Source organism: Pezoporus flaviventris, unplaced genomic scaffold (assembly GCF_033815535.1).
Source record: "Pezoporus flaviventris isolate CSIRO_AGI_PZ_B2104156 unplaced genomic scaffold, CSIRO_AGI_Pfla_v1 ptg000023l, whole genome shotgun sequence".
Taxonomy (NCBI): Eukaryota; Metazoa; Chordata; class Aves; order Psittaciformes; family Psittacidae; genus Pezoporus; species Pezoporus flaviventris.
Genome location: NW_026892571.1, coordinates 4,303,102 through 4,328,510, shown reverse-complemented (window position 1 = coordinate 4,328,510; position 25,409 = coordinate 4,303,102). Strand labels below are relative to the sequence as shown.

Sequence of the window (25,409 nt, the reverse complement as noted above, 5' to 3'; positions counted from 1 at the left end):
TCCAGACGGCCACGCAATGCTCCTGGTGTTGTTAATGTTTGCTGTGCTCCACCTCTCAGCTGCGGAAATTCCTGACTATCTGGTTTTTACAAGAGCCAAGGTGAAATCTGAGCGATTGAAGTGCCTTAGTGTTTTAGAAAGTCTAACACCTTTCTTGAGGAAAGCCCAACCTGGAAACGGGAATGGTCTCACAGCATCTAAAATCACCAAGTAATTACTTCTAACCAAGGTACCGATGTGGTCTCCATTACCACCGTCTCTTCAGCATCTTTCCATTCGCAATGCTTTTATCCTGACAGCAAACCTAAGAGGTGAGGAAATGGTGCAAACCCTTGGTTCGGAGCTGAAGGAAGGACACATCAGGACATTGAGAAGATGAAATTCATACCACTTCGTTGTTTGGTAAGAGCAAAGGTCCTTCTCTCCACTGCCTAGAGAGCCCAGCCTCAGTGTCCCGCCACCTAAACTGGGATGCTCCAGCTGAGTGACTTGGCCAACACCACCAGCATTAAGTCTCCTGCAAAGCAAGCTACTGACTTCAGGTCTCAAATGCAACCTTGTGAGATCCCATGTTATCTTAAAGCAAAAGGGTGCTCTTTGCACACCAAGTTCCGAATTTCTCATCCTGTCTTTAATTAAGCATGTTCTTAACAGTGTTATTGACATTCTTATGAAGGCCAGATCTCAGTGGCCACTTGACAAACGTGCATGGCAATGTACACCAAAGCCAAAATTTACAGGACAGTTGATGAAATTTTACTTTTCCCTTTTCAAAATAAAAGCAATTTTAAAAACCTTTCAGAAATTAAGACTATCCCATTCACAGGGTACTTTTAATTGCATCCAGACTTGAATTCATGACTGGCCTAATGCTTAGATATGGGAAAACCTCAAACACCACAATGCAAGGCTTGATAATAGACACTAACATAAAACAAGCGCAAGAAACTCAAAGCAGCTTTCCCAGTATTTGTGCACAGAATCACTCATGGCCCGGAAATACATTTAACATGATGCAAACTTCTTCCAGAGCTTCACTATAGAATCACAGAATGGTTTGTGTTGGAAGGGACCTTAAGGATCATCTCCTAGTATCCACCCCAGGTACAAATTTCAGATAGAAGCAATCTTTGCACCAATATGCACGATGCATTTTCAGAGCTATGGAAGAGGAAGAGAAGCCTTAACTTTGTTTCTGTGTTATTTCATCAAGGCCAAGGAAGAGCATTTAGTGAAGCAGCTGCTTGAGCTACATGGGAAAAAAGCTTTATCACAGCAAGGCAGGAACAGATAATATCATATTGACCTGTCTTCAGGGTCTGGCATTCACATTTTCATAAAGTGTCTTGGAAGATAAATCACTATACTAATAATATTTGTATTGATTATCTAAACTGAAGCAGCAATCGACTCCATTGTCTCACTTCCTCTTAAATTGCTCACAGATGGGATCCTATTTCCTATTCTGCATTTCTAATGGGAACACTTAAATCACAGCCCAGAATTATGTACACGCACAAACTGTTAACAAAAACCTTTTTATGACTTGCATGAAAATAAAGATTTTTCACTTTGTAGCTCACTTCCCACTCCGCACAGAAATCAAAAATGACAAATTATCAGCAGACCTCAAAATTACTTCTCCTCATTATTTCAGGGCCCCTAATATTTACTGACAGACAGGCCTATGTTTTCCAAACCCTCATTAGTGATTGCGGAGACTTGAAGTTTGGACACAGAGCTAAAAGGTGATGATGGTTTTTCCCCTATGAAAGTCAAGGCTCTTTAAGCTATCTCAAGGTCCAGAAATAGGGATATAAAAAAGTCACTATAGCGTCAGAGGGAAAATAAACAGCTTCTGCTGCTGCTACACGTACAAAACAGGGACTGCTGCAGAAAGAGCTGAACTTCAGATGTGAAGCTGGCCACAGTGGGAGTTTGGATTAGCAGTTATCAAAACCAAAAGTAAAGGAAATTGGCAACAAATGCATTGTTTGAAATAGGTTTGTCGCAAATCAAAAAGCAAAAGGCACGGATTTTTCCTCCCAAGCTTTTCATCCCACCTAAGCAGAGTTTTCCCCTGCCCCAGCACAGGCACACGGTATGGCAGAATCAAAACCAAAAGTGTCTTAAATGCCAATTCAAACAGCTGCTGAGCCTTTCACAGTGGCCTGGAAGGTGAGGGCAGCCCAGGCTCCTCGCTGCCCAGTACAGCCCCAGAGCTCCAGCTCTGGTTCAACAAAGCAGGAGCCGGCGCAGCACATCAGTTTATCCCCACTCCCGCACCACTGCCCTGCTGCAGACGAGAACAGGAGACATTTTAAGGAATAAAAATGAAATCAAAATAAAATAAAGCAAGCAGGGGATGTTGGGCAAGAAGGGAAAAAACAGAGCCACAACACAGCAGCTGGACGGCGCAGGCTTCTCCGGCTCAGGCCAGTCCCCAGGACCCATATGACTGTACAGCTGCCATGGTGAATGATCATCCCTTGCGCTGAGGTCAGCTCTGCCCCCGGGCTAAGTAAGTGAAAATAAATGGTTGAGAAGATAAAAGGTCTTTTAAAAAAATTATTTGTCATGTTGTCATGTCAAAACTGTAATGGGAAGAGACTGGAGGCAGCGATAGGTCCTTTAAATAGGAAACAGCCATCCTGATGGTTCAGCGGAATAAATTACAAAGCAAATCACAGTTCGTGCCTGGTATAGGGCTGAGCAGGACAGCCCCTTTGGACGTACCTGGTTCCTGGGAAGAAAAGTAGTTTTCTGAACATCCAGCCTGCGGAAATACAGCTATATTTAACCAAATCACACTTAGGCCACATCTCCTGCCTTTCTTACAGGTTAGTTCTGCACCTTCTAGCCACAGTGAGTTTAGTTTTTAATTCCCACTCTTCCCAAGAGGGGGATCAAAATTGATTTTTAACTATTCTAGGAAAGGAAAGGGTTAATCAGGTTTCCCAAGGCTGCTTGCTGTTAAGGTGCCAGAAATACCAAGGGGAAAGAATGACTTGCTAAAGATGGGACAATGGCACTGGTATTTTGCATTTGTTTCCAGGCTTTGAGATAGAACAAATGGGAGTCATTAGTGAAATGAGTTTAGGGAGTTCTAAATTAGCTGTCAGGCTGCCAAGCCCCAAGAAGTGCTATGTCAGCCATTAACTCTGGAGAGCACAGGATTACCCAAACCTAGGAAGGAATCCTGTAAAGTTTAGAGTCAATTAAAGGAGGCTATTTCACTATAATATTTTCCACACATATTACACCTCTTCATGGAACAGAGCCCACTTCTACCACAAATGAAATCTCTGGCGGGCTGCAGTGTGGCTGATGTCTAGACAGCCGTAATGGGCTCTCCATGGGCTTGTCCACTGGCATCTCTGGGAAGCTCCTGCTAGAACAGCAGGCGGGACTGCAAGCTGTGGAGTGCATCACCCAGGCTGGGGTGGCCCCAAGTTCCTTGCCCATCTGTTCAGGGTGTGATATCCTGCACCAGGAACACCCATAGGACGCAGAGGTAATGCCTGGATGCTGCATGCACACCACCTCTTGAATTTGCTTTCCTCCTCAGTGTGCCTGATCCCATATTTGTTGACACCCCGCTAGCAAACCCATGCTTTGTTAACCTCCCGGATCAGGAGCACATCTTCAGTCCTGAGCTAAACCCTACTGGTCTCAAGGGGGAGTCTTCAAGTGGACTTGGCTGGCTCAGGGTCCATCCCCTGGGAGACTGAAGACAATGAGAAGGAGCAATGTCATACCTGTGTGCTGCCCCTCACCCAGGGTGGCTGCAAACAAAGCCTGCCATGCTGCAGACAAGAAGCTCTATAAAACTGAGGGTTTACAACCTTCTAGGGGATCCAAGAGGTTCTGTTTAAACTGTGATAGAGTAGGTCTATGGGCAAAATACCACCGGATAGCCACCTGGAACATACAGGCTAACAATATACCTACGTGTACCGTGCCCCAGCCTTCAGGACACCCAAGCACTTGCCACGATAAGCTACCTCCACAGAGAGGGCAAGCCCAAAGCCCCCTCAGGCCCCCCTCGCCTCTCCTGATGGCTATCACTTCTCATTGCCCCACAGGACAGCAGTAGCTGGGGATAAACTAAAACAAAAATCACGTGGCTGTGAAATACAAATGAGGCAAGAAATGCCTTCACCCAACCAAGAGAGCTCTGTCTCCCCAACTGCGCCGCATTCAAAGATCGTGAGCAAACAGGATAGGATGTCTTCTGCCTTTTGTGAAATGAAAATAAATGAAAGGATCTAAGGTTTCAGGTCACTGATCCCTCTCTTCCCTATCTGTACCATTTATCAGAGGTAGAATATAAAGGTTCCAGGTCCTTTTCTTTTTTTTTTTGTCCGCACTTTAATGGTTGTTTTTTCCCCTTCCCCCTTTCATTTTCTGAATGAAAGGACCACTTAGGAACCTGTAAAGTAATAATAAGCTTACACCAGGAATATTGTTTCTCTGGGCCAGTGCAAACTCTTTCTGAATAGGTTGAAGAGATTAAAGTAAAAATGCAATCTGTAAATAGATCAGTCCTTTAATTAGTTTATAGTGTGTTAAGAGATAATATTTTGCTCACATAGATCATCTGTTATCTGAAGATCTCAGCATTTTAGGAACATCAATTACGCCTAAAAAAAAAGCCCCAACCTTGGGAGATAGGTAAGTGTATTTAGATTAATTAGCATTGTTGTGAGCATTATTATTAGATTTAATTTAGTCCAATAATTGACTTATCTATTAAGGGATTCTAATTCATCTGAGAAGGGCTCAAACCCATCTGATTAAAAGAATTACATCGATTCAATTAATTCTATTAACTGACTTAATTTGCTATTTAATAATTCGACACATGGGGCCAGATCTTGGCCCTGAAGAGCACATAAACCAAAAATTACATGCAGGAATTATTATGCCAACAGAACTATGCATTGCGGCACACGCGTTTTTCCTTGCACATGGCATTTGCAAACCCGGGTAAAACATTCCAGGGGTTTCCTTAGAGCCGATTCCCGCAGCCTTCTCCCCACAAACCAGGGCTGGCAGGTCATTGTGCTGCACTCAGGGTGGCTGCCTGGAAATGAGCAATTCACTGCCTGAGAGCTGCCACCTCCCCTCTTTTCTGGACATTCTCTTCTACCAAGAGGTGAGAAGTTTTACAGAAGTCAATAAAACCTTGCAATAAAACTAACCTCCCTTCAAAGGCAGGGCAACCCTCCCACGCCAGCCATTTGGAAGCTGTATATGTGCAAAAAAGAAAAAAGAAAAGAAAAGAAAGAGAGAAAAAAGCACCTCTTCACTTGGACACTGTTCTTTAACCAGTTGTGAATGTACGGGAGGAGAGGGGAAAGAGGTGCTAAAATGTTATTAGCTCACTCATCCTTACAATTCGCTGGTGCTAATTGCTGGTGATGAGCGCTGTGGACTCCAGCCACACAAAGCGTCCCCCATTAAGAGTGACTTTGTGTCACCTTTGTCTAACGTTACCTTCTCTTAATGGGACTGAGTTGTTGGGAGAATTCGGGGCTGGAGCCAGCTCATGGGCACCTTTCCCCGCATCTCTTTTCTCGGACATTGGCTCTTGCTCAATCCCCCAGGCTGCAATCCTTAGGACATCAATCCACATCACCTCCAGCATCATCTCCTCTGCCGGTGGGGACAGGGTTAAAACAGTGGAGAAGCAGTGGGGCTATGTGGCACTGCCCAGTGCTGAGCATGGCTCTGACCCACCGTGCCAGCATAGGCACTAGAAGAGGGGAGAAGAGAGAAAGGGCAGGAGGAAAGGCAGCCATCTGCCGCCTGAGAGGAAAGGTGTCCTGCGCCGGAGGAGAATCCGACCAGCAAGACAGAGATGTGGATCAAAAGTTTGCAACTGTTGAGATCCCCAGACCTGGTTTAAGCCTCTCTCTGGTCTTGATCAAAGGTTACTCCATAATAATGCCGCGGGGGGAGGGGTTCCCAGCACATAATGAATCCTGTGTCATTGCCTTTGTATCCAGTTTTGGCTGTAACACAGATGGTTCTCACTTCAGTAACTCCGACATCTCTCCCCCCTTCATTATCACAGCTAGGAGCTCTGCGTGGTCACATCCTGGACCTCCGTGTCCCACCTCACTGTCTCCCCGATTATCATGCTCTACGTGTTCCCGTGCCAAGCAAGACGATGCACAACAGATTTCCATAACCTTTCAGCACGGATAGGGATGGGAAGGCTTTGCAGCTTGACGCCTCAAGGAGTTTTATTAGGAGGCGCAGGGGAGGGAGCAGGCGGGGTGTCAGCAAATGAGCAGAGCACTCCGGGTTGTTCCGAGGATGCCAGCAACCAGGAGCGGGGAGGATTTGGTGGCAAGAAGAGACACGGGCACCGGGGAGCTCCCGAGACGGGCAATCTGAGGCTCTGCAATTGTGCAGCATCACCAGCGGTCACGAGCAAGCACGCTCCTGTGTGAGGATTTGTTGTTCAGACACGATTGCATATGTATGAAGGGGACAAGATGGGCTTTGACACATAAATTAGCACTTGTCAGCTGCTCACGGGCACACTTCCCTGCTGCACCCCACTGTAAATGCTGCCTTCTTTTATGGAGAGGAAAAACGACATCTCGTTACCTGACAGTCACTGTGGGCAGGAGCGTTTCCTGGGAAGCCAGCAGCCAGCACACAGAGACTGGTTTACATATCAAACCTTAAGAGGATGAATGCAATAAAATGACACAATAATTAGCAGCCAAGTGGCACTTTCCACTCCTGTTTTATCTGGAAATTTGGGCATGACAAAAGACAAAGTTGATGAGACCTCAGGGCAGGGCTTTCTCTGAGAGACGGGGTAACCGCACACAACAACAACCCTCCACAACAGCCGTGGGGGTTCATTTCACACCAGCCAGGTGCTGTCTCTGCTGTCACCTCCCGTGGCATCACGCTGGCAGCAGCTGCCCCCATGCCAAGCACAGTTGTGTACCTCATCCTGCCTGGAGCTCCCCGAGGGAACAACCATTCCCACAGTTTGACCTGCCATTATCGTAGCCCACCTCCACCTCACCACTGCCTCACGTGAACGTGATGCCAGCTAATGCACACACACACACATCTCTGCAGCAACGTGTGAACACACAGGCTGTACATCCATAAGAAAAAAAGAACCAGTTTTCTGAACAAACCTAAAATCCTTCCAGCAACCAACCTGAGCAAAAGCATCCCTGCCACAACCTTCCTGAAACATACCAGAATTACAGAGGTCTTTCATAATTCAGCCTGCTAGCAGCATTTGTAGCATGTTGCTTGTGTGCAAATCACATTGAGAGTAGTGGAACAGGGTGCTTGAACCAGGCAATGGTTCGATTATTCAAGTTCCTGCAGGATCCACATGCCCTGAGATTCAACTTATCCTCTGGGGTACTCTCAAAGTTCTGACGTCTGCTTAATTCCAGTTCAAACCCAATATCCCTCCATCCAGAAAGATGAGAGTGCTTTACTGAAGCACTAGATTCACCCAACTCAGAGTTCATGGGGCAAGAACATCCCCAATCACCAGCCGGGGTACCATGCATGGATTACAGTTGACAACACCGAGCTCATCCATTGGGCAGAAAAAGATTTTTCCCTTCAAGCACCATCATACACTAATAAATTGGAGCATGACATGACTGTGGGAACTGCCTGCAGCTGGGAGCTGGGCTGACAGCCTGCTCCGACACAACAAATGTTCTTAACCTGGAAAGGTTTTTTCCCCTTTTATCCTGTTCTTTTATTGCTCTTCTTATTTTTCTCCCAAGAGGTTCTCAGCCCAACATCCAGGACTAAAGCCTTTGACCTGCAGGCTGGGGGATCCCAATAAATATTCTTACCATATTTATCTCCATCTTCTCCTTTGGCACTGATCCTCCTGCCGAGCACTTGGATGTGTTTCCCACTTGTCCTGCTGTAGAGCTGATAGAGCCGAAGCTGCTTCCTGCTCACGTCGTCCCTCGCTCGCGTCTGGTTCTCCACATGTATCCGAAAATCTACATTCTCCTCGGCAGCAAACATCTGGGAGCGAATGGGGAGAGAGGAGAAAACAGAACAGACCATGAGACAAAACAAGCATCTTGGACAGAAAGATCACATATCAACCTGCCGACAGGCACATGGCACAAGAGGACTCTAATTTGGCTGCCCTTCCCTTGACGGCTGCAGTGTGAGGCACTCAACATGTAACTCTAACCAGATCTGGCTCTCCACAGAAAGCCATACCTGGGGTTTTACAATCAAATTGTAGGGCTTTTCTTGAGTAAAAACTTCTGCTCCGTCCTGCTTTGATTTAATCCTGGTCAGTCACGCTGGCCGTAAATTAGGCTCTCCATTGCATAGGCATAGGTTCTACCAGGATACACGGTCACGTATGGGAGAAAGGGGATGGACAACTCCATTTCAGAGATTTTGTGCTTCACCTTCACCAGCTGCATTAATTCCCCGATTAACTGCAGGTACAAAGTCAAGGGAAAAAAAAACTATGCTGACATTAGCAGACTGGACTCTAGCTTTGCACAGGCATAAAATCTACTACAATCGAAGTGTCATCCGTACATGGGCACTCTCCTGCATAACTTTTTGCCAGCTCTGCTTTTCAGTGAAGCCAACTCACTGGTGACCATCCATGGATACGCCTCTGTCCACCTCAACAGGGCCATGGCCTGGGGTGAGATCACAAGGACCAGCAAGAGCCAAACCAGCACGTCCAGACATGAGGCCAGTATCAGCAGGGGTCTGCTCGCTTGAGCCATTGCATCTCCTTTTTCTGCCAATGGATTAAATTAACCTTAGTTCAACACAGCCTTAAAGTATTACCAGAAACTTTCTCTGACACTTCTCTGGAGATCTTGTTTCTTATCTTAACTGCTCCCAAGAAACAGCAGAACAGGAGTCCTGCTTTTGCTTCCAGAGACTCATCCTGCCTTGCCCAAGGTTAGAGGACCAGACAACCCAGACCTTCTCAGGGGAGGCTGGGCAGCACATACCCCCAGAAGCACTTAACACCCAAACAACATGAAAGCCCAGAAATGGCTTCATGATCTGTCCCCACAGGCATCTGCACCACAACATCCATGCTGCCAAACTCCCAGATGGACAATATTTTGGTGGCAGACCCCCTTCACAGGACAATAAATCAATTGGAAACCAAAAGCAAAAGGTTATCTAGTGGCACACACACCACACGATAGGCAATATTTAATTTGACCAAGACAAAGACCAGTCAAAGTCTATCCATTGTTGGTAAGCTATAAAGCTGGGTACCACTTGCATGTAAGAGACAAAACCCACCATAAAATAAGAATCACATGGGAGTTTAATGACGCCTAGCTTTGGGACTGGCAGAGTACCAGCATTTACTCCTAGCAGGGTTACTACTTCTCCTCCTAACATATTCCCATTACAGCACACTTGTCCTCCCAACCTAGTATTCTGATATATTGGTGCGAGGATGGAGCTGGCAATACAAATGAGAAACGGTCAATAAATCCTCATTCAGGTCTGTTCCAGGCTAAAACACATAAGAGCAAGTGGCCATAGCACACAAAACAACCCCACTTCAGTCTCCTGCATATGTCATCTCATACCATACCAGCAAATATCCTGAAGCCAAATACTCCCTGAAAGTCAAAACCTCAAACAGAACTTTTTAGCGTTTCCAGTTATCGAGTAGACACACAGATCAGCAGCAGGAGGAAAACTTTGGGCAGGCAGTGCTGCTTAGCACCCGACCTTCACTAAGCAACCCAAACAAAAACATTATATTCAACACAGTGGCAACAGCAATGAGGTTCACAGGGATGTTGCTGCCTTTATGAAATGCTGGGATTATGCTATTTGAATCCCAAGTCCTAGAAGGGAAAGAGATTTAACTCTCCCATTTTATGGTCAGAAGTCAGAAGGAGACTGCAGGAGCTAAACGCATGGGCTGAGAAAAGGAAATTCAGGGTCTAACCAGACATTGGAGGTGATGACAGCGGTGACAGACAAGAACTGCACAATTAATGGGAGTGATACTTCCCCTCTCAGGAAACCAAGGGGTGCCCCTCTCAGGGCACCAAGAAGCTGTGGCCCAACACTGAGGACGCATGTGGAAAAGCAGCCTTGGTACCTGCAGGAGGGCACCATGGGATGCTCACCAAGCTCATCCCTGTCCCTAAGCCAAGCTCTGCTTGCCTTCCTCTCCCCAGGCACCGCGGCTGTGTCTGAGCACAGCAAGGACTCAGCTTTAGACATGAATAATATTAATTTCTTCTTTCTACAGATTTTCTCGCTTTCTTTTCAAACTATATTATTGCAAAGGATGCTAAACTACTAAAAGCAGAGATGTTCAAGTAAAACGTTGACAGCCTGCCTCGTACCCACAAAAGCAAGGCTATTTGCAGTTAAGATTCTGGCTCCATCATTTTAAGATTTAAAACAGATTTTAAATCAAGATGACGTCGCTACATTGCTTTCACCACATGTTAATGAATTTCACATTTTTCTAGGAAAGGGAAAAAAAAAGACAAAACAGGTGGGATCTGAAGCGGGGGGAAGGGCAGGTTGCTTTGCTTTCCTGGAAACTTCAAACAGAACAGGCAATCTGTTTTCCAAAACATGTTTTAATTCTCTATTTTAGTTGTCTCTTGAGCACTCACACCACAGAGGCCCCAGCCGCAGTGCTCGGGTGGACCTTGCAGCACCCATGGAGCCATCCTGTACTGTGATCTGCTCCCAGCATGGCACAAACATGCCTGCACGCATTTGTCACAGTTCTCCTACCCCAAATCAGCTAATTAAACATGTCCTACCTGCTCAAGCAGGGCACACTGCAGCCCAGAGGAATGACATCTCCTCCTGCCCAGGCAGCATCGCCTACAACCCCAGCACCTTGTCCAAGCCCAGCAGTAATTGGATATGCAGGGATCAGAGGGAGCACAAACCCCACAAATAAAGTCAGCCCAAGCGTGTACCACTCCATCACTTCCCCAGCAACAGGCCCAGCTCTAACCCAGGGAAAGAAACCCTGAAGGGCAACGTGCTACAGGCTCTTGCAGCTGACCCGTCCCTTGGTCCAGAGCAGCAGTGAAACCACCAGGATTTAGCTGCTGCTTAAAGATAAGCTCAGACTTAACCACTCTGCTGAAACAGGATGCTCTGCTGGAGTGTGGCCAAGGTGGTGCAGCCTGGGCTGCATCTGGCCCACAGCAGAGCATCAATACTCTAAAATAAAATTTCATGCAGCGTCGATTTCATGAGATAAAACCTATTTGATCATCGTTGAAATCCATTCTCACAGTATCCCTGCCCTAAAGAGTATATTCCCTCAAGCAGTTAACTTTGCTGAGATAAGAAAGTCCAGTTGTATATACCATAAGAGAGACTCTCTTTCAGAAATCTCAAGAAAAATTGGTAACATATGCCTCCTTTGGTAACACTCACTGAAGAAGGTCACCTAAAACCAAGTCATTCCACCCCCAAATGCATTTCCATAACAATCACAACCACACAAAAACGAATGCAGAGATGTCTTTAGTCCCATTCCCCCATGAAAACTTCAAGGCTTCCCCTTCTGTTCACCAAAGTAATAGGAAATCTCTTTTTTCTCACTATTAATATATTATTACTGCATATAAAAACATGATACACAAAATGACAACCTGGGTTTTTTTGGCCTTTCATTCTGATCATCCACACGTCCATACTGGACATAGCAAAACCTAAAGATCCTGGATCCAGAGTTCAGCACAACAGGTCCCTGACATGAACAGCAGCTTGCACCTTCTAGCTCCGAACCAGCAACACACCCTGTGGGATGCTCCCCAGGGATAGGAAAAGGATTTCCTGCATCACCCTATCTCCTCCAGCATTTTGGTAGGATTTGGGGTTATACTGTGGACTATTTTGCAAATACATCCAACTGGTATGGGTCACCCTCTATGCAGGACAACTTCAGCATCTCAGGATAGTAGGTCTCATGTAACTCCATCTCATTCTTTGCCAGCAGTCTATGGTCTGCAAAATCCCAATTGTTAAAACAGAGCATCAAATTTGGTTTCATTTTTATTTTTGCGCTTTTTTAATTTCCAATCAGTTCCTCACCCTTTTACTTATTTGTCACTATGTCCTTCAGTGATAACATACAGCTGTACAGACATCATACATATACAGGTGTCAATACAGATCTAGGCAAGGGAGCGAACAAAACCCCTTTTAAAAACAAGCAGCACCTCAAGCAGCTAAAGCATCAGAAATGCCTCACTCCTGAGAAGAAACAGCTCTCCCATCCCCCTGTTGTACTTGCCCAATCATCCAAGGTAGGAGCATTTAGTCCTACCTCCTTTCCAAACAGCCACAGAAACCAGAAATGACATCTGTCTTCAGACACAGCCCATACTGGAAGATTTTCAAGTGCCTTTTTTTGCTGAATGATTCTGAAACAATGAGTGGATTTCATTCTAAACGTCTTTACAGCAACCCTTCATCTTAAAGAACAACTCTGCTATTTGTGCAATCCCAGGTGGAGAGCAAGGGAAAGACCATTTTGCTGATGCAGCCTAAGGCTTCACCATTAAGTAATCCAAGAAACGCTCAAGAACAGCAAAAGCCTCTGACAGCAGCACTGCGATGTTAGTCCTACCCAAGCCTGTGCCACATCTCTGCAAACACCGATGCCTTGTTGTGAACGGAAAGCAATCACACCTCGCCAAGGTCAATGAAACCCTCATGGTGCCAAGCCACGTTTATGGGATTTGGCTTTCCATCCAACCCGCCTCTAAGCACTTCAACTCTTCTATTTTAAGTTTTCCAGTAAAAGGGGATGTTAATCTGTTATTGTTCATGTCATAAAGCGTTACAGCATGAGATGTCCAAGGCCCACAGCATGGCCAAGTTAGCTGGGAGCTGGACTTCAGAATTTCCTGATTTTTTTGCTATTTATCCTACAGAGCCTCCAAGCCTCATCAGAGAGCAAACCATATGTCATTCCCCAAACTGAACTCGGAATACAAAATCCCTCTCGCTGAGGGCCGTAACAATTGCATAAGATAAACAAATCAAGCTATTCAAAGTCCTTTCAAACCCCATCTGATAAGCAAGGAAATACTTATTACCTTTCAGCCATCAAATCAACCTAATATTAATGATTTTCTCCATGACCTTCTAAACACATGAAAGTTAACTCAATAAGGTCAACAAGAGGATATCCAAGACAGATCTCTCTCAAGTCCGCAAAGGCAAGTAACAAACCACTTTGCTTCCATGACTTTGGCAAAATTCCTCTATGCCAATTACAGCAGGATTTGCTAGCTCACCATGACAGCCATCCTCGACATACTGTGAAACACAATGCATTCCTTACTTGCTGCTTTTTCCTCCTCTTAACTGCAAAGTGAATCCATTGCCAGGATACTGTTACGTTCAGGTTACAGAGCCTAGTTCGAAGCCAGATTAAAGTGTATGCACACTGCTCTGACGTATTCACTTCTTTGGGCTGAGAAGCACATTTGGAAATGTACCTAACACAAAGTGCCTCCATATTCAGATGCACAGCAGGAACCTGGAGAGAAGGGAGAGGGCACTTTGGAATGAATCTCTGTGCATCCAACTGGAGAGAGTCTACGGCATGGCAGTGCCAGAACTGCACAAGTGTAACTAAGCCTTTGGAAATAACAGAACTTAGACCTTTTCTTTGGGGTTTGTTTCTTCTTGCAATCAACAGAAACTGTTGGTTTTTTTTCTTAAAAAATAAATATCCAAAAAGCTAAGTTGCACTCTCAGTCCTTGGGAAGCAACACCTTGGATGATGACTCTGTATCCTCCAGGATGCACTGTGAGAAAGGGCAATGCAGTGGGTGCTCCATGGAAGCAGTTCTTCAAAACGATGTAGGCCTGAGACTCCATAAACGGCATTTATGAAGTGTTTCACTTTAAATGCTTTTTGGGGTTTGGGGCGTTTGGGTTGGGTTTTTTTTTCAGTGGGAAAAAAATATTTCATCAGAGAAGCACAAATGTCCTATTTAAAACCCAGATGCCAAAAGATCTTGCTCCATGAGAGCTGTAGCACTTTATAGCCCATTCATAAATTGAGTCATGAACCACCTTTTGTCTTTGCTTCCTTAGAAAAAGACTGTTTCAGAAACACTTCCCTAATTTTCTACCTCATATATTTACATCCAGTTTACCTTCATTTGTTCATGTACCAACAATGTCTTTCAGCTTGAATACTTTTCCTCTGTGTGCTTTTCCTTGCAATGCATTCAGGCTATTTCCTTTCTCTGCTCTCTTCCCAACATCCGTTTCACCATACTGGGAAAGAAAGAAAGCCAAGCACCAGACCACCTCCACCTCCCCTCTTGCATCTGCCCTCATCGCAGAGTTGCTCCTGCCCACACCAAGGATGGGTGCCAAGCTGTGCCTTGGCATGGAGACATCAGCCCATCCTGGAGAGAAACCCAGAGCTCCCCACACTCCTGCACAGATATGCTCTGAAACTGAACCACTCACTTCTTTGGCTTGAGCTCTTTCAAGTTGCTGCAGTATGTGAAATTCAAGGATGTTTGCTCTTTGTTAAATGCACTCTAAGTGAAGTGCGTGTAGGGATGGAGCTGGAAAGAAGGAAACGGGGTGATGAGGGAGTCGAGCCTGCCCATCCCTTTGGATTTCAGAAATGTTAAACAAGACCCAAAGAGAAGACCATTTCCAGGGCTTGGAAAAGGGGACATACAGCTCAGCGAGGTGACACATACTTGGATCCAAAAGCTGCTCTGCAAGCGAAGCCTCCTCTTGTCCAGAGAGCTGCCTGCTGCATTCAGAGAGGCCACACATTAAACCTCCTTGGGCAGCCCTAGACATCCATTCCCTCTGAAACCCCTGTGGAATACAGCTAGTGCTCAGTTAAACTGCCCAGCACCTCCTCGAGATCCCACCAGCTTTCCAAGCCAGGTACCACTGCTATCCAGCTCCCCTAACGCAACGAGTCCATCAACCCTCGGATGGCAGACAGCAGCGTTACTGAGCCTGGTATGAAACCACAAGGAAGACAGGAGCGAGTGCCAAAAACCTGGAACCTGAGAGCTTGAGGAAACGAATGTTTTATGGCCCATCAGTCAGTATTTGGCCATTTTCTAGAGAAAGATGATGCCACCTTCGAGAAAACCCAGTTTCTCCTTTTGATGATGGAGTGAGCCATAGCCAGAACTGTGAAAACGCACCGTTTGTGAGATGGTGACATTTTAAACTTGTTCCACCCTGGGAAACGGCTCAGTCTGGGGAAGAGCAGGGTTTCAGCCTTCATTAATGACTTTTAAAGGCCCAGCCATGCTCACATGCAGGCGCATGCAGTGAGTGCTCCAGCCGGTGCAGAGCCCAGCATGAGCATGATGCTGAGGTGCTGCAGTGCAGCTCTCCTGAGCAGCTCCAACACCCTGTCCGCCACATCTCCACCTGCATCTGCCCCTTCTCACTGATTCAGAGCAAGGTCACTGGCTGCAGCCCCCAGGTCACGTTATTAATACAATTACCACGAGTGAGAGCAGCAAGGGGAGCCCACCCCTGTGCCATCACCTTCCTCCCACAGGAGCCTGCGTTGTGCCCTGGTGCAGCCGGGATGTAGCAGCCAAGACGAGCCACCTCCCAGTGCCATAAGGCACCATCTCCCCATGGGACGAGCTCCTGCTACCTGTACTAACCAAAGCAAACCAGCCCCATGCATCTCCAATGCAGGGGTATCTGCAGGATGCTCCCTCTTGCCACGAGCTCTTGACAGTTTTGATTCTCCAGAAATACAGTTCAGACTTTAACTATTTTTCATATTTTTCCCCAGTTGTGATATGTTGTTATTTTTAAACTCAGGGCTGGCATTTGTTACCACAGCTATCAATCAGGCAACGAGCAAGCAGGGCTTTTTCTTTCTTCCTTTCTTTCTTTGTCTTTCTTTTTAATGCTTGTTATATCTCTGCTATATACTTCCTCTCCACACAGAAATACCCCTTCAAAGCTTGATATTATTGAGCAGCTTTCAACCATGCCCAGCAGAGCCATGTATTCTCTGCATTTGTCTGGCCTTTGTTTCTAGGAATGAAATACCAATGGCTGAACAGTGTGACTTCATTTCACTCCTTCATTCCAATACTTGTTCTATTTCTATCCCACTGGGTCAAACTCACCTATTGTGAGACCTCACCGATTTCAATTACATCAGGGATTAATTTGTTCCATTGCGTTGAAGCTGTTAATACAATCCTTGCTGGCTCTAGATTAGAAAAGGCACGGTGGAGACCTCCCTCGCAGGCAGCGTGTTTAACAGCGGTCTTGATCTTCATTTTTGTTCAGCAGTGGGGTTTTTTTCTTCCCTTTGTGCCCCTTTGCCCCTCTTTTCACAATCTTCCCCTTCCTTTCTCAATTGCCCTTATCAGAACTGGGTGGTCCTTCTGACTTCCACTGTGACTGGCAAAACGCTGCCTTCCAAAGCTGCTGCCAGGGCTTGTGAGGGAGGTCAGAGCTGGAAGGAAGGTCCGACCCGACACCACGCAGATGTGACCACTCCAGCGTTGGCACCTCATTTCCCCAGGATCATTTTGAAGGGTCACTGCATGTCCTCACGCACTCAAAGGGGTCTGCGGGTGCTTGGTTCTGCAGCTCCAGCCATTGGCTGACCACCATCCGTTGACTGAGGTCTCAGGGGGAAAACTGAGATCCTCCATGTAGCAGATGGACGCGCTGAAATGCACATTTGTCCCTTAACTGTGGTTGGACTTTCTGCTGTTCCCAAACTGGGACACAACATCTGGGCAGAGCTTTAAAACGTCTCATGGGACATCCATGACACCAGTTTAAGCTGACCTCAGCAATCCTGACTCAAAGTTGCTGTTTATCTATCTGACTGTGTCTCAGGAAGACATACGGACACAGGGAGACTTGGAGCCCACGCTCATGCAAAGCAGTTAGCTTTGTTTGAGTGCTACACCTCTGTCCCACAAGACCCACTGCTTATCCATTTCAGAATATTCAACTCTTAGTGAAACCATATTTTTAGGAAATAGCGTAATGATTCCAGAATAAAGAGTTTCAAAAAGAGAAGTTAGAGGAAAAAAAAAAGAGGATATTTAACTAAAACCAAACAGCTCAACAAACAGATTCCTCCCTTGCTTACTGAAACACAGTTCCATGGTGTTCATGAGGCCACCTTAGGCTTCCATGGGGCATCTTTGTGCAGCCTGGGCTGCAGGAATTTGCAAGGGTTAATGCCATAGCTGTAAATAAACTCCCAGACAGAAGCTGGACAGTCTGGGTTTCAGGGCTCCAAATTTGTTCCCATGTTCAGCACCTGCTTCTCCAAAATGTACGATGTTCCGTTTACTTCTGCACTAATTTTACTGGAAGAAATGTAGGAATAAGCTGATCACATGTCACCCAACAGCTCATTTAGCTCTGCCACTCACCTGAGATCATGGTGGAGTCATCCAGGGACAGGATGAAGCTCCCACATCCCCTCCAGGCACTGCCCCATCTGCCACTTCCCAACCCCGGCTCAGGTCTCATCCTCTTTGGTGCCAAATACCGCCTGAACAGCATCACCTTGTAACCACCCGGACAGCTTGTGATCACAGCAACCCAAACCTTGGTGCCAGCAGAAACCCTCGTATCTCCCCAGGACTGAGACCGAACTGTACATTGCTCTGGACACATCCTACCACACAGATCAAACCCATCCCGAGACACGTAACCCATGGGGAGAAGACAGGGTCGGCTCTGGAGGATGTGTTACACTACAATTGCTTTCACAACAGTCCTGAGCTACAAAAATCACTGCTTCCATAAGCCTAAGCTTTCCAAAATACTCCCCGTTATGGCTGAAATCTCCTGCCATGGCTTCTCCCCAAGTGGTTTTGCTGGGGAAGAGCTACGCTCCCATAGTTACCGCTTCACCATAGTTATTTCTGACACCATCGAGTTCAACGAGGGTAAAACAAAGCCTAAAATAACTGCCCCATTCCCGAGGGGTGCACTCCCTGCTCAGGGGGAGGTTTCAGTATTCATTAATTCCCCATGTGCTCTGCTGACCAGTGGCAACATCCTTCAGGCTTCACTGGGGCCATGCGTGGCCCAGGATCCCTGCATGGCTCCGTGCCCCCAGCACGACTCCCTCTGCCAGCACCAGGACATAAGCAGTTTTCAGAAGTAGTTCCATGCCTGCGTCCCTCCTCGCAGCACAGGTATTGCTTCAAAGAGAACAGCCCCAACCAACCTCTCTGAGACCATGGATCACAAAGCCAGCAGTTGGATTCGGGGAGTTCAGCATGCTGCAATTGTCTCTACCTCCTTAACCAAATACCTTTTCTTAATGGGGAAAATGCTCCTTCTGAAACAAACTGCCCTGATGCACAGGAATTAAAACCATTCAGCAATTCAAACGGCTGTAAGTAGTTGTTGATTAGTTTTTGAGCAGCTGAAACAGGCATTCAAGAAACAAAACCTCCAGAGGAAACCGTAAAGTCTCTCCAACCCAAAACATATGAAGAGCAAGCTTGGTCCTGGACCAGGCAGCGGCACAGTAACCCGTGTGTGAACTCACATCCTCTGCACAGTGAGCTGCAGAGTACACCCCTTTCAAAGCAGACCCAGCAGCATCCTCCAACATGCTCCTAGAACAACGTAAAAGCCTTTGCACAAAGCACAGGGAGACCTGCAAGGGTGACAAACAAGGGTGAGGGGCTCCCCCTCCCCTGCCCCACTCGTTGTGGGATACGGCTGAGCCCATGGCTCGTCCCCATTACCCTGTTTCACACGCAGTGGTGGAGGAGCCCAGCCTGGCCACCCCAGCGGGGTCTCAGCAGAGACCAGGGCAGTTGTCCCAGCGGGGTGCTCTTGGGAAGAAAGCTGCAGCACCCCACTAAAAATACTTCCCAGCAATTTGTTGGTCTCTTCAAATGAGACCTGAGCCCGATCACTGGAACACCTGCCAGGTTCAGAGCACTCCGGAGCTTTTCTCTCCTTCCCTCCACAGCAGCAGCTTCCTCCCAGGGCAGATGCTCCAGCTGCAGACCCGTTTGGCCACGGCACCGGGGCAGAGCAGAAACCCCAAGGCCACTCCACTGAAACCAGTCAGGCGTTTTCCAAACCCTGGGAAAAGGCAGTCGTTCAGCCCTAGGATTTACAGTGCTGGTTTTAAAGCACGGGCCCATCATCTCTCAGGTGACATCTCTGGCTCCTCTTCTTGATACCAGCCCAGCTGGGACCTCCGTAAAAACAGAAGCAAAAGCACAAGACATGGGAAACCCAAGTGATACCCACGAAAACACCGCTGTCAGGAGGAGACAGAAGATCAGAGACCAATCTCCCCATAAGAGAAATAAACATCTGCACCGGCAGCACCGCAGCAGTGATCCGATGTTTACCCTGGTAGCTCCTTTCATCCCGGTCCCCTGACTTCGTCCAAGGAACACACAGATCCCTGCTCCCACTGCAGAAAAGCAACTCCCTCTAGGGTAAAACATGGCAACTGCCGAGCAGCACACACGAGTTCAGGACACGATTTCCAAAACACCTTTTTCCATTGCATCGGCATTGAAGACACAGATGTGGCTCAACAACTGCCTCCCTGGACAGCAGCTCCCAAGCACTGATCTGATGTGAAAGGTGGCTTCGCCAGAAGCACACAGCTGGTTCAGCAGAGCTGCCTGGAGACCCTATTGAATTATCCTGTGCCACTTTTCCTCTATAGTTTCCTCTCTGGAAACCTTTTACTAAGTTCCAAACGGTCCCACTCCTTATTCTGGCAAGATAACACCTGGTGACCCTACCCAGGAATGGTGCCAAGGAGACAGGGCCCTCATCAGGTGTCACTGCTCGCTCATCCCTTGGTTTGGCAGCCTCTGCACAGTGCTGGGATATAAGAAAATGGTTGTGACCCAGGACAGGGAAGTTAGTCCATCTAACAGTAACTGGAGGCCAATCAGGGGATTTACTGAAATTGCAGGAGTCATTCCACTGGGAATGTTTGCACTGCCGGTACCTCACTTCTGCTTGGTGTTCTTTCCCTCTAGTCTGCCTCCAGTTTTTTCATGCTTGTTTTTAGGACTACCTGACATTAGCAGATTGACACCCAAAATACCTCCCATGCCTTGCACCTTCTCCTCCTACATTTAAAGTTTGTCTTCTCCATCATTCAGCTGAGCATCTTCTTTACTCCCACCATCTCCAGTAGCACCACTCTGAAGGGAGACGTTTGCAGGTTCAGGGCAAGTATGAAATCCATGTTACAGAAACTACCAAAGTATCACTGGAAACTGGTAAATACACAGCAGCCTCAATGGTTTCCTGTCTCCTGAATGCCAGCCTGCGAGTATCAGTTACTGAGAGGGAGAACTCCTGTCTCCCTGGACTGATCTCTTTGTCAGAGCCTAATTACAACACTCGATGGGGATGCCTGGGGACGGCCTTCCTGGGCCCTTCATCCTCACCCAGTGAAATAAAGGCAGCAGGGCTGGTGGTGCTGAATGTGGCTGGCACACGGCAGCACTGCGAGGGGTCACTGCAGACCTGCCCCAACAGCCAGGCTGATCCAAAGCTTTTAGTGTCTAAACAGGAAAAGGAGCTGCATATGAAGACCTCTGCAAACTTCAGCCTATGGTCCAGAGACAGGGACTTCTCCTCAGGTCTAAACCCCCGATAAAATACCAACCACCACAGGGCATCAATTTTCTCCTTCCATTTCCCTCTTGTCCATGATGCTGGTAATATGCAATGACATGTTCTCTGTCCTTGGGCTTCACCCACCATATCCAAATGGTCTATCAGACAAGCTGACTTAGGTTGCTGTCGGAAAAGCCAGGAAAAAAGCACTGTTTAAAGAGCAATGTACAGAGCTGCATCAAACCCCAGAATTCACAGAAAAGGAAGAGAGGGGATGTAAGATTTGTCTGCCCTGTTCGCTCAGGGGTTCAGAGATGCCCAGCATCGCTGTGTCACAAGAAAGGCTTAGGTTTGGAAATGATGTTGGAAGCTCCTGAGGAGGAGAGAGCAGGGAACCAGTACAAGAGCACAGCACAACCCAGCAGGAGACCAGCTCCCAGGAGCAAGCCACCAAGCTCTCCGAACCCACTGGGACTTGGTAAAGACAAAGCCCAACAGCACTGAGGAAGAGCAGCCTGGGTGAGAAGCGGAGTAGGCCAGCAAACTACCTAGAAACAAATGGCAACTGTGAAACCACAGCCATGGAGATGGGCACCACTTGTCCTTCAAGCAGCTTTTCCCCATTTCGGTTGCAGACTTCGCCAACACATTGCTGACAAGTTTCCTTTTCTTCTCCCCAAGCAACCAGGACCGAGCACCTGCAGTGTTAAGAGTTGCTCCCACATAGTTTCTTCCCACGTACATAAGAAACATCTTTGTTTACAAAAGCCTTGCAAGTTATTTCTGGAACAGGGCTTTCCAGAGATGATTTCCGTCAGTAATCTGATCAGTTATTTGAAAGATAAGGTGCAAAATTTCCTTCGTCTCTGCAAGGGAGGCATTTTTTGGTGATCTTGCCTTCTGTTTTGCTTGCCTTGAAAAAACTGTTTAATGAATTATAAGGCAGGATGGAGTTCCCTGGACATCCTCCGAACCCCACATACATCACCACAGGAGCCCTGCTGATGTGGGACGTGGACAGAGCCCATTTCTATTTGAAAGCGTCCCGCTTACTTACTTACCTGGGAAGACCTACTTTTATTTAGCAAAACTCAATTTAAGTCTCGTTAAAAGCAACCTTTTCTGCTTCCTATCTTATCTCCAGGGTGGCCCCACCTCAGAGCCACAATCTGAGATGCTGCACAGTAACACGCTGCAGAGCTTCCAGGAGCAATCGGTAAAGCAGGATTTCACCCCAAAGACATCCCCAAGTAAGACCAAGATGTTAAATGGCTTAAAAGTTCACATTTACTGAAGAAAACATGTTGCCAGCTGCAACACCGCCAAGGGTGTCGAGATGCTCCTCATCAAGCCTGGCACTCTCACAAGCCCGCAGAGAAGCTGCGAGACCTGCCAGCTCCATCCTGGAGATGGGAAGAATGGTTTTGGAGCAGTGATTTAGGGCTGTCAGTCACACAGGCTTGGTACCTGCTAACAGAAGGGTCGAGCATTTATGTGGCACTGCCTGTTTCCCTTTGCAAAAACCCTGCTGCCACACTGTCCCCTTTCCAGGGGAGCTGGAGAGTGCTTCACCTCTGCCTGTTCCTGCTTGCAGACACAAGGGGCTGATCAATCCTGCTTAAACAAGCTGCCCAGATGCAAACCCTGCTGTGTTGGGCTAACGGGCTCTGTGGGCATTTTCACTGACTTATCAACTCCGCTCCAGGCTGCTCCACGGAGCACCCACAAAACCCATCAGCCATTAAGAGGGAGCAATAACAAAGCATCCCAGCTGAGCTGGTCTGTAAAGGCTTGTCCTCCACCACAGCCAGCCATCATCCCGTACCTGCCAACAGCCACGAAACCTTCCCTTCCCTCAAAGTTCTTTGAAATACATTCTCAAGCCCTATTATCTCCCCTGTTTATACCACACTCCCTCTATTATCGAGAAATCTCCAAGTAATTTATAAGCCCACAAGCTCCTGCACTAACAGGGCAATAAATCAGGTTTATATACCCCATTGCCTACTGTTCGGTGCCGGGCCGGCCGGGTGAAGTGAGGCGGCAGGGAGCAGCCACTGCCCTCCCCAAACCCTCCACACCATTTCTTCAGAGCAGAAGGCAGTTTTGCTCCAGATGTTTATTTTTCAAGTATCCAGAGAGGATTCCAGCCTGTGTCCTACCTCACTGTGCTTTCCCCATCTGACACCAATACAAGCCCACAAAAGAGGGCTTTTCTTCTTATAAAATCAAACCAAAGGAGGCGGATGTTTCTGGCTGTTTTCCTCCAGGAGAGAGGTTGCCCACCTAATAATCCCTAAATGGGCAGTGGGTTGCTGGGCTTTCATGTTGTGCCTCCGAGCCTCCCCTTGCCGTGCCAGGTCGCTGGTTTTCTTTTCCACAGAGTTGCAAAACCCCTGAATAACAAGGTTTGTGCATGGAAGTGCTGACACAAACCTTAACTACAGCATCCTGAACATGATACCAGAATAAGGACGCTCCCTGTGTGGCCCAGCGCATGGATAAATAAAGCATTTCAGCAGCCAGCGCCGACAGATCATAAACCTCCACGAGCATAAATACCAACAACAACCCAAAAAGATTAGAGGGCTTACGGGCGAGGCAGGCTGGGATGATTTAGGGTTGGGGTGGAAGGGTCATTATTGCTGAATGGGTGAGGGTGAGCGGGCCAAAGAAATCAATAAACCATTCTGCTGCCAGGGAAGGAAGGGGCCACGCTAATTGTGCAAACACACGTTTTCCGTTTGAGGCTCACCCAGCACGGATGGATGCAGGGAACGTCTTGCTGAGAACCCAAGGGCTTCACCCCAAGACACATGCCCCAGGAGCTCCATCACTCAGAGGAGAGCTTGCTTAAGCACCTCACTGGGTGCGACTTCCTGCTGGAGGTAGCTTCAAATGAATGCAGACCCAGGCAATGTTTATCTCCAGCTCCATTAACTTCATTCTCTATGAAGTTAATACGTAGTTGGGATAAGGATCTCATCTGCTTTCAGCATCACCGTCAAGTCAGAGCTTCTCCAGCACCCTATTCCAGCAACGTACAAGCACCCAACAGGTCCTGCCAGCACTGGTTACCTTCAAGCACCAAAGATAAGCTTTGAGACCAACTTCACCCCTGATGAAACAACCACATTTGCATTGGAGGTGGATGTAGCCCCAACATTAGCCACAACAGATCACTGCATCCTACAGCAAAACCTTGCAGCCAGGTTTCCGGGAGCACAACTGCTGAGCCACAGAGTTCAAAGGCAACAAGTAATTCCTCCTTTGCTCTTCTCCTTTGGTCCTCCCCGTTCTCAGTTCTTCCACCTTTTTTCCCTGCTTGCTTTCTAGGGAACAGAGCAGTGACAAAAGACACCAGTCTGGAGAGTGAAGCCCATTGATAAACAGAATAAATATATACTATACAGATAACTGTCTGTACCTCATGGGCTAATGTACCTAAAAGCTCATCTCTGGGACACACCAAAAGAGGTTGTTGAGAGAACCAGCAGACAGTGGCAATGCCCACTACTCCCATGAGGAAACCCAAGCGTGTACAAGTGCAAACGGTGATCATCTCCATTCCCAGCTGACCAGAACTGTGAGCTGATGCTGATGGAAAGAGGAACCTGCTCTGGTCCCTCTGCACGAGCCGGTCTCCTCCTCTGCTGCCTTTGCAAAGATATTTAGAGAAAACCTTGTACCAGTTAATGAAATAGCTCAAAACCTGCCCAGGTCATGTCAAGCTGACTGCCGGCAGTCAATGGATTTCAACTTTACTTGCCACCTTGAGAGGTTTTTAAATCAGTAATTTCATCTTCCCTCCAGAAATAAATTCCTCGATGGTTTCACTGTAAAAACACCCCTAGGAACAGACAATTCTGCTGCTCGTGCACTGAAGACCGCACACAAAAAAAGAATCAGATTAATATTGAGCCTTATCAAAAGTATGGCATAAACCGTGTGTTGAATTTAATCCAAACCAAACTGTCAATCTGCCTTCAGGATCCGATACAACAAACATGCGAGCCCAGGGCCAGAAATGACAAGCACAGTTTGCTTTCTAATAGAACATTTGTACTGATCTCTCCTAGCTGTGCTTCTGCCTGGAAATCTTTATGCTGCAAATGCAGAACAAATAGGATTTCTTATCTTTCTGCTTTGTTGAGTTAGGGGAAAGCTGGATTTAATTCCATTTGCAGGGAACAATTTTCAAGTGTTGGAAGATGAATCCTTTTTGAAACTTTTTAAATAGAGGAGGAAAAAGAAAAAGAAAAAGAGGCGTTACAATCGCAAAGGCACCTTCCGAGGTGTGGCTGCTGCATCCCTGTGCTGCTTGTGGGTACCAGGGGGAGCCCGACACGCTTTGCTGCATCCATCACCATGCACCATCAGTAGGAAAAAATGCTGCTGGGGGAAATTCAGGCCAGCTGTGGGCAAACACGGACAGGAGAGCTCGTGACATGCAGCCAACAGCCCCTTCTTTGAACCACGGGCATTCATGCCTACAGCACTGGGATGCTGTAAAGCACTGTGGCTCCCCACCCCCTGCTCTCTGAGCATCCTTTCGCAAGGGACCTGTTAGAGCAAGTCAGAGGCCCCAGCACACAAACAGTGCCCATGAAACAGTAGGAACAGTTCCCTGTTTGGTGTGGGAATGGCTGTAGCTCCCCACCACCTAGCTAACAGAGCAGCTTTGAAAGCTCTGCCTTGCTGGCCCTGTGTCAGAGTCAGCACAGATTTTCTTCCTCAGCGAAACCCCACAACTTAACCTGGTGTTCTTCAGC

The 25,409-nt window shown here is 47.3% G+C and overlaps 1 protein-coding gene across 1 annotated transcript in view; it reads right to left on the bottom strand.

Annotated features, from left to right (window-relative positions):
- FGF18 (fibroblast growth factor 18) overlaps nt 1–25,409 on the bottom strand; it is a 70,829-nt gene that overhangs the window by 35,250 nt on the left and 10,170 nt on the right. Inside the window, exon 3 of the mRNA XM_061456471.1 lies at nt 7,860–8,040. Coding sequence (XP_061312455.1) covers nt 7,860–8,040 — 181 coding nt within the window. The remainder of the gene's footprint in view (nt 1–7,859; nt 8,041–25,409) is intronic.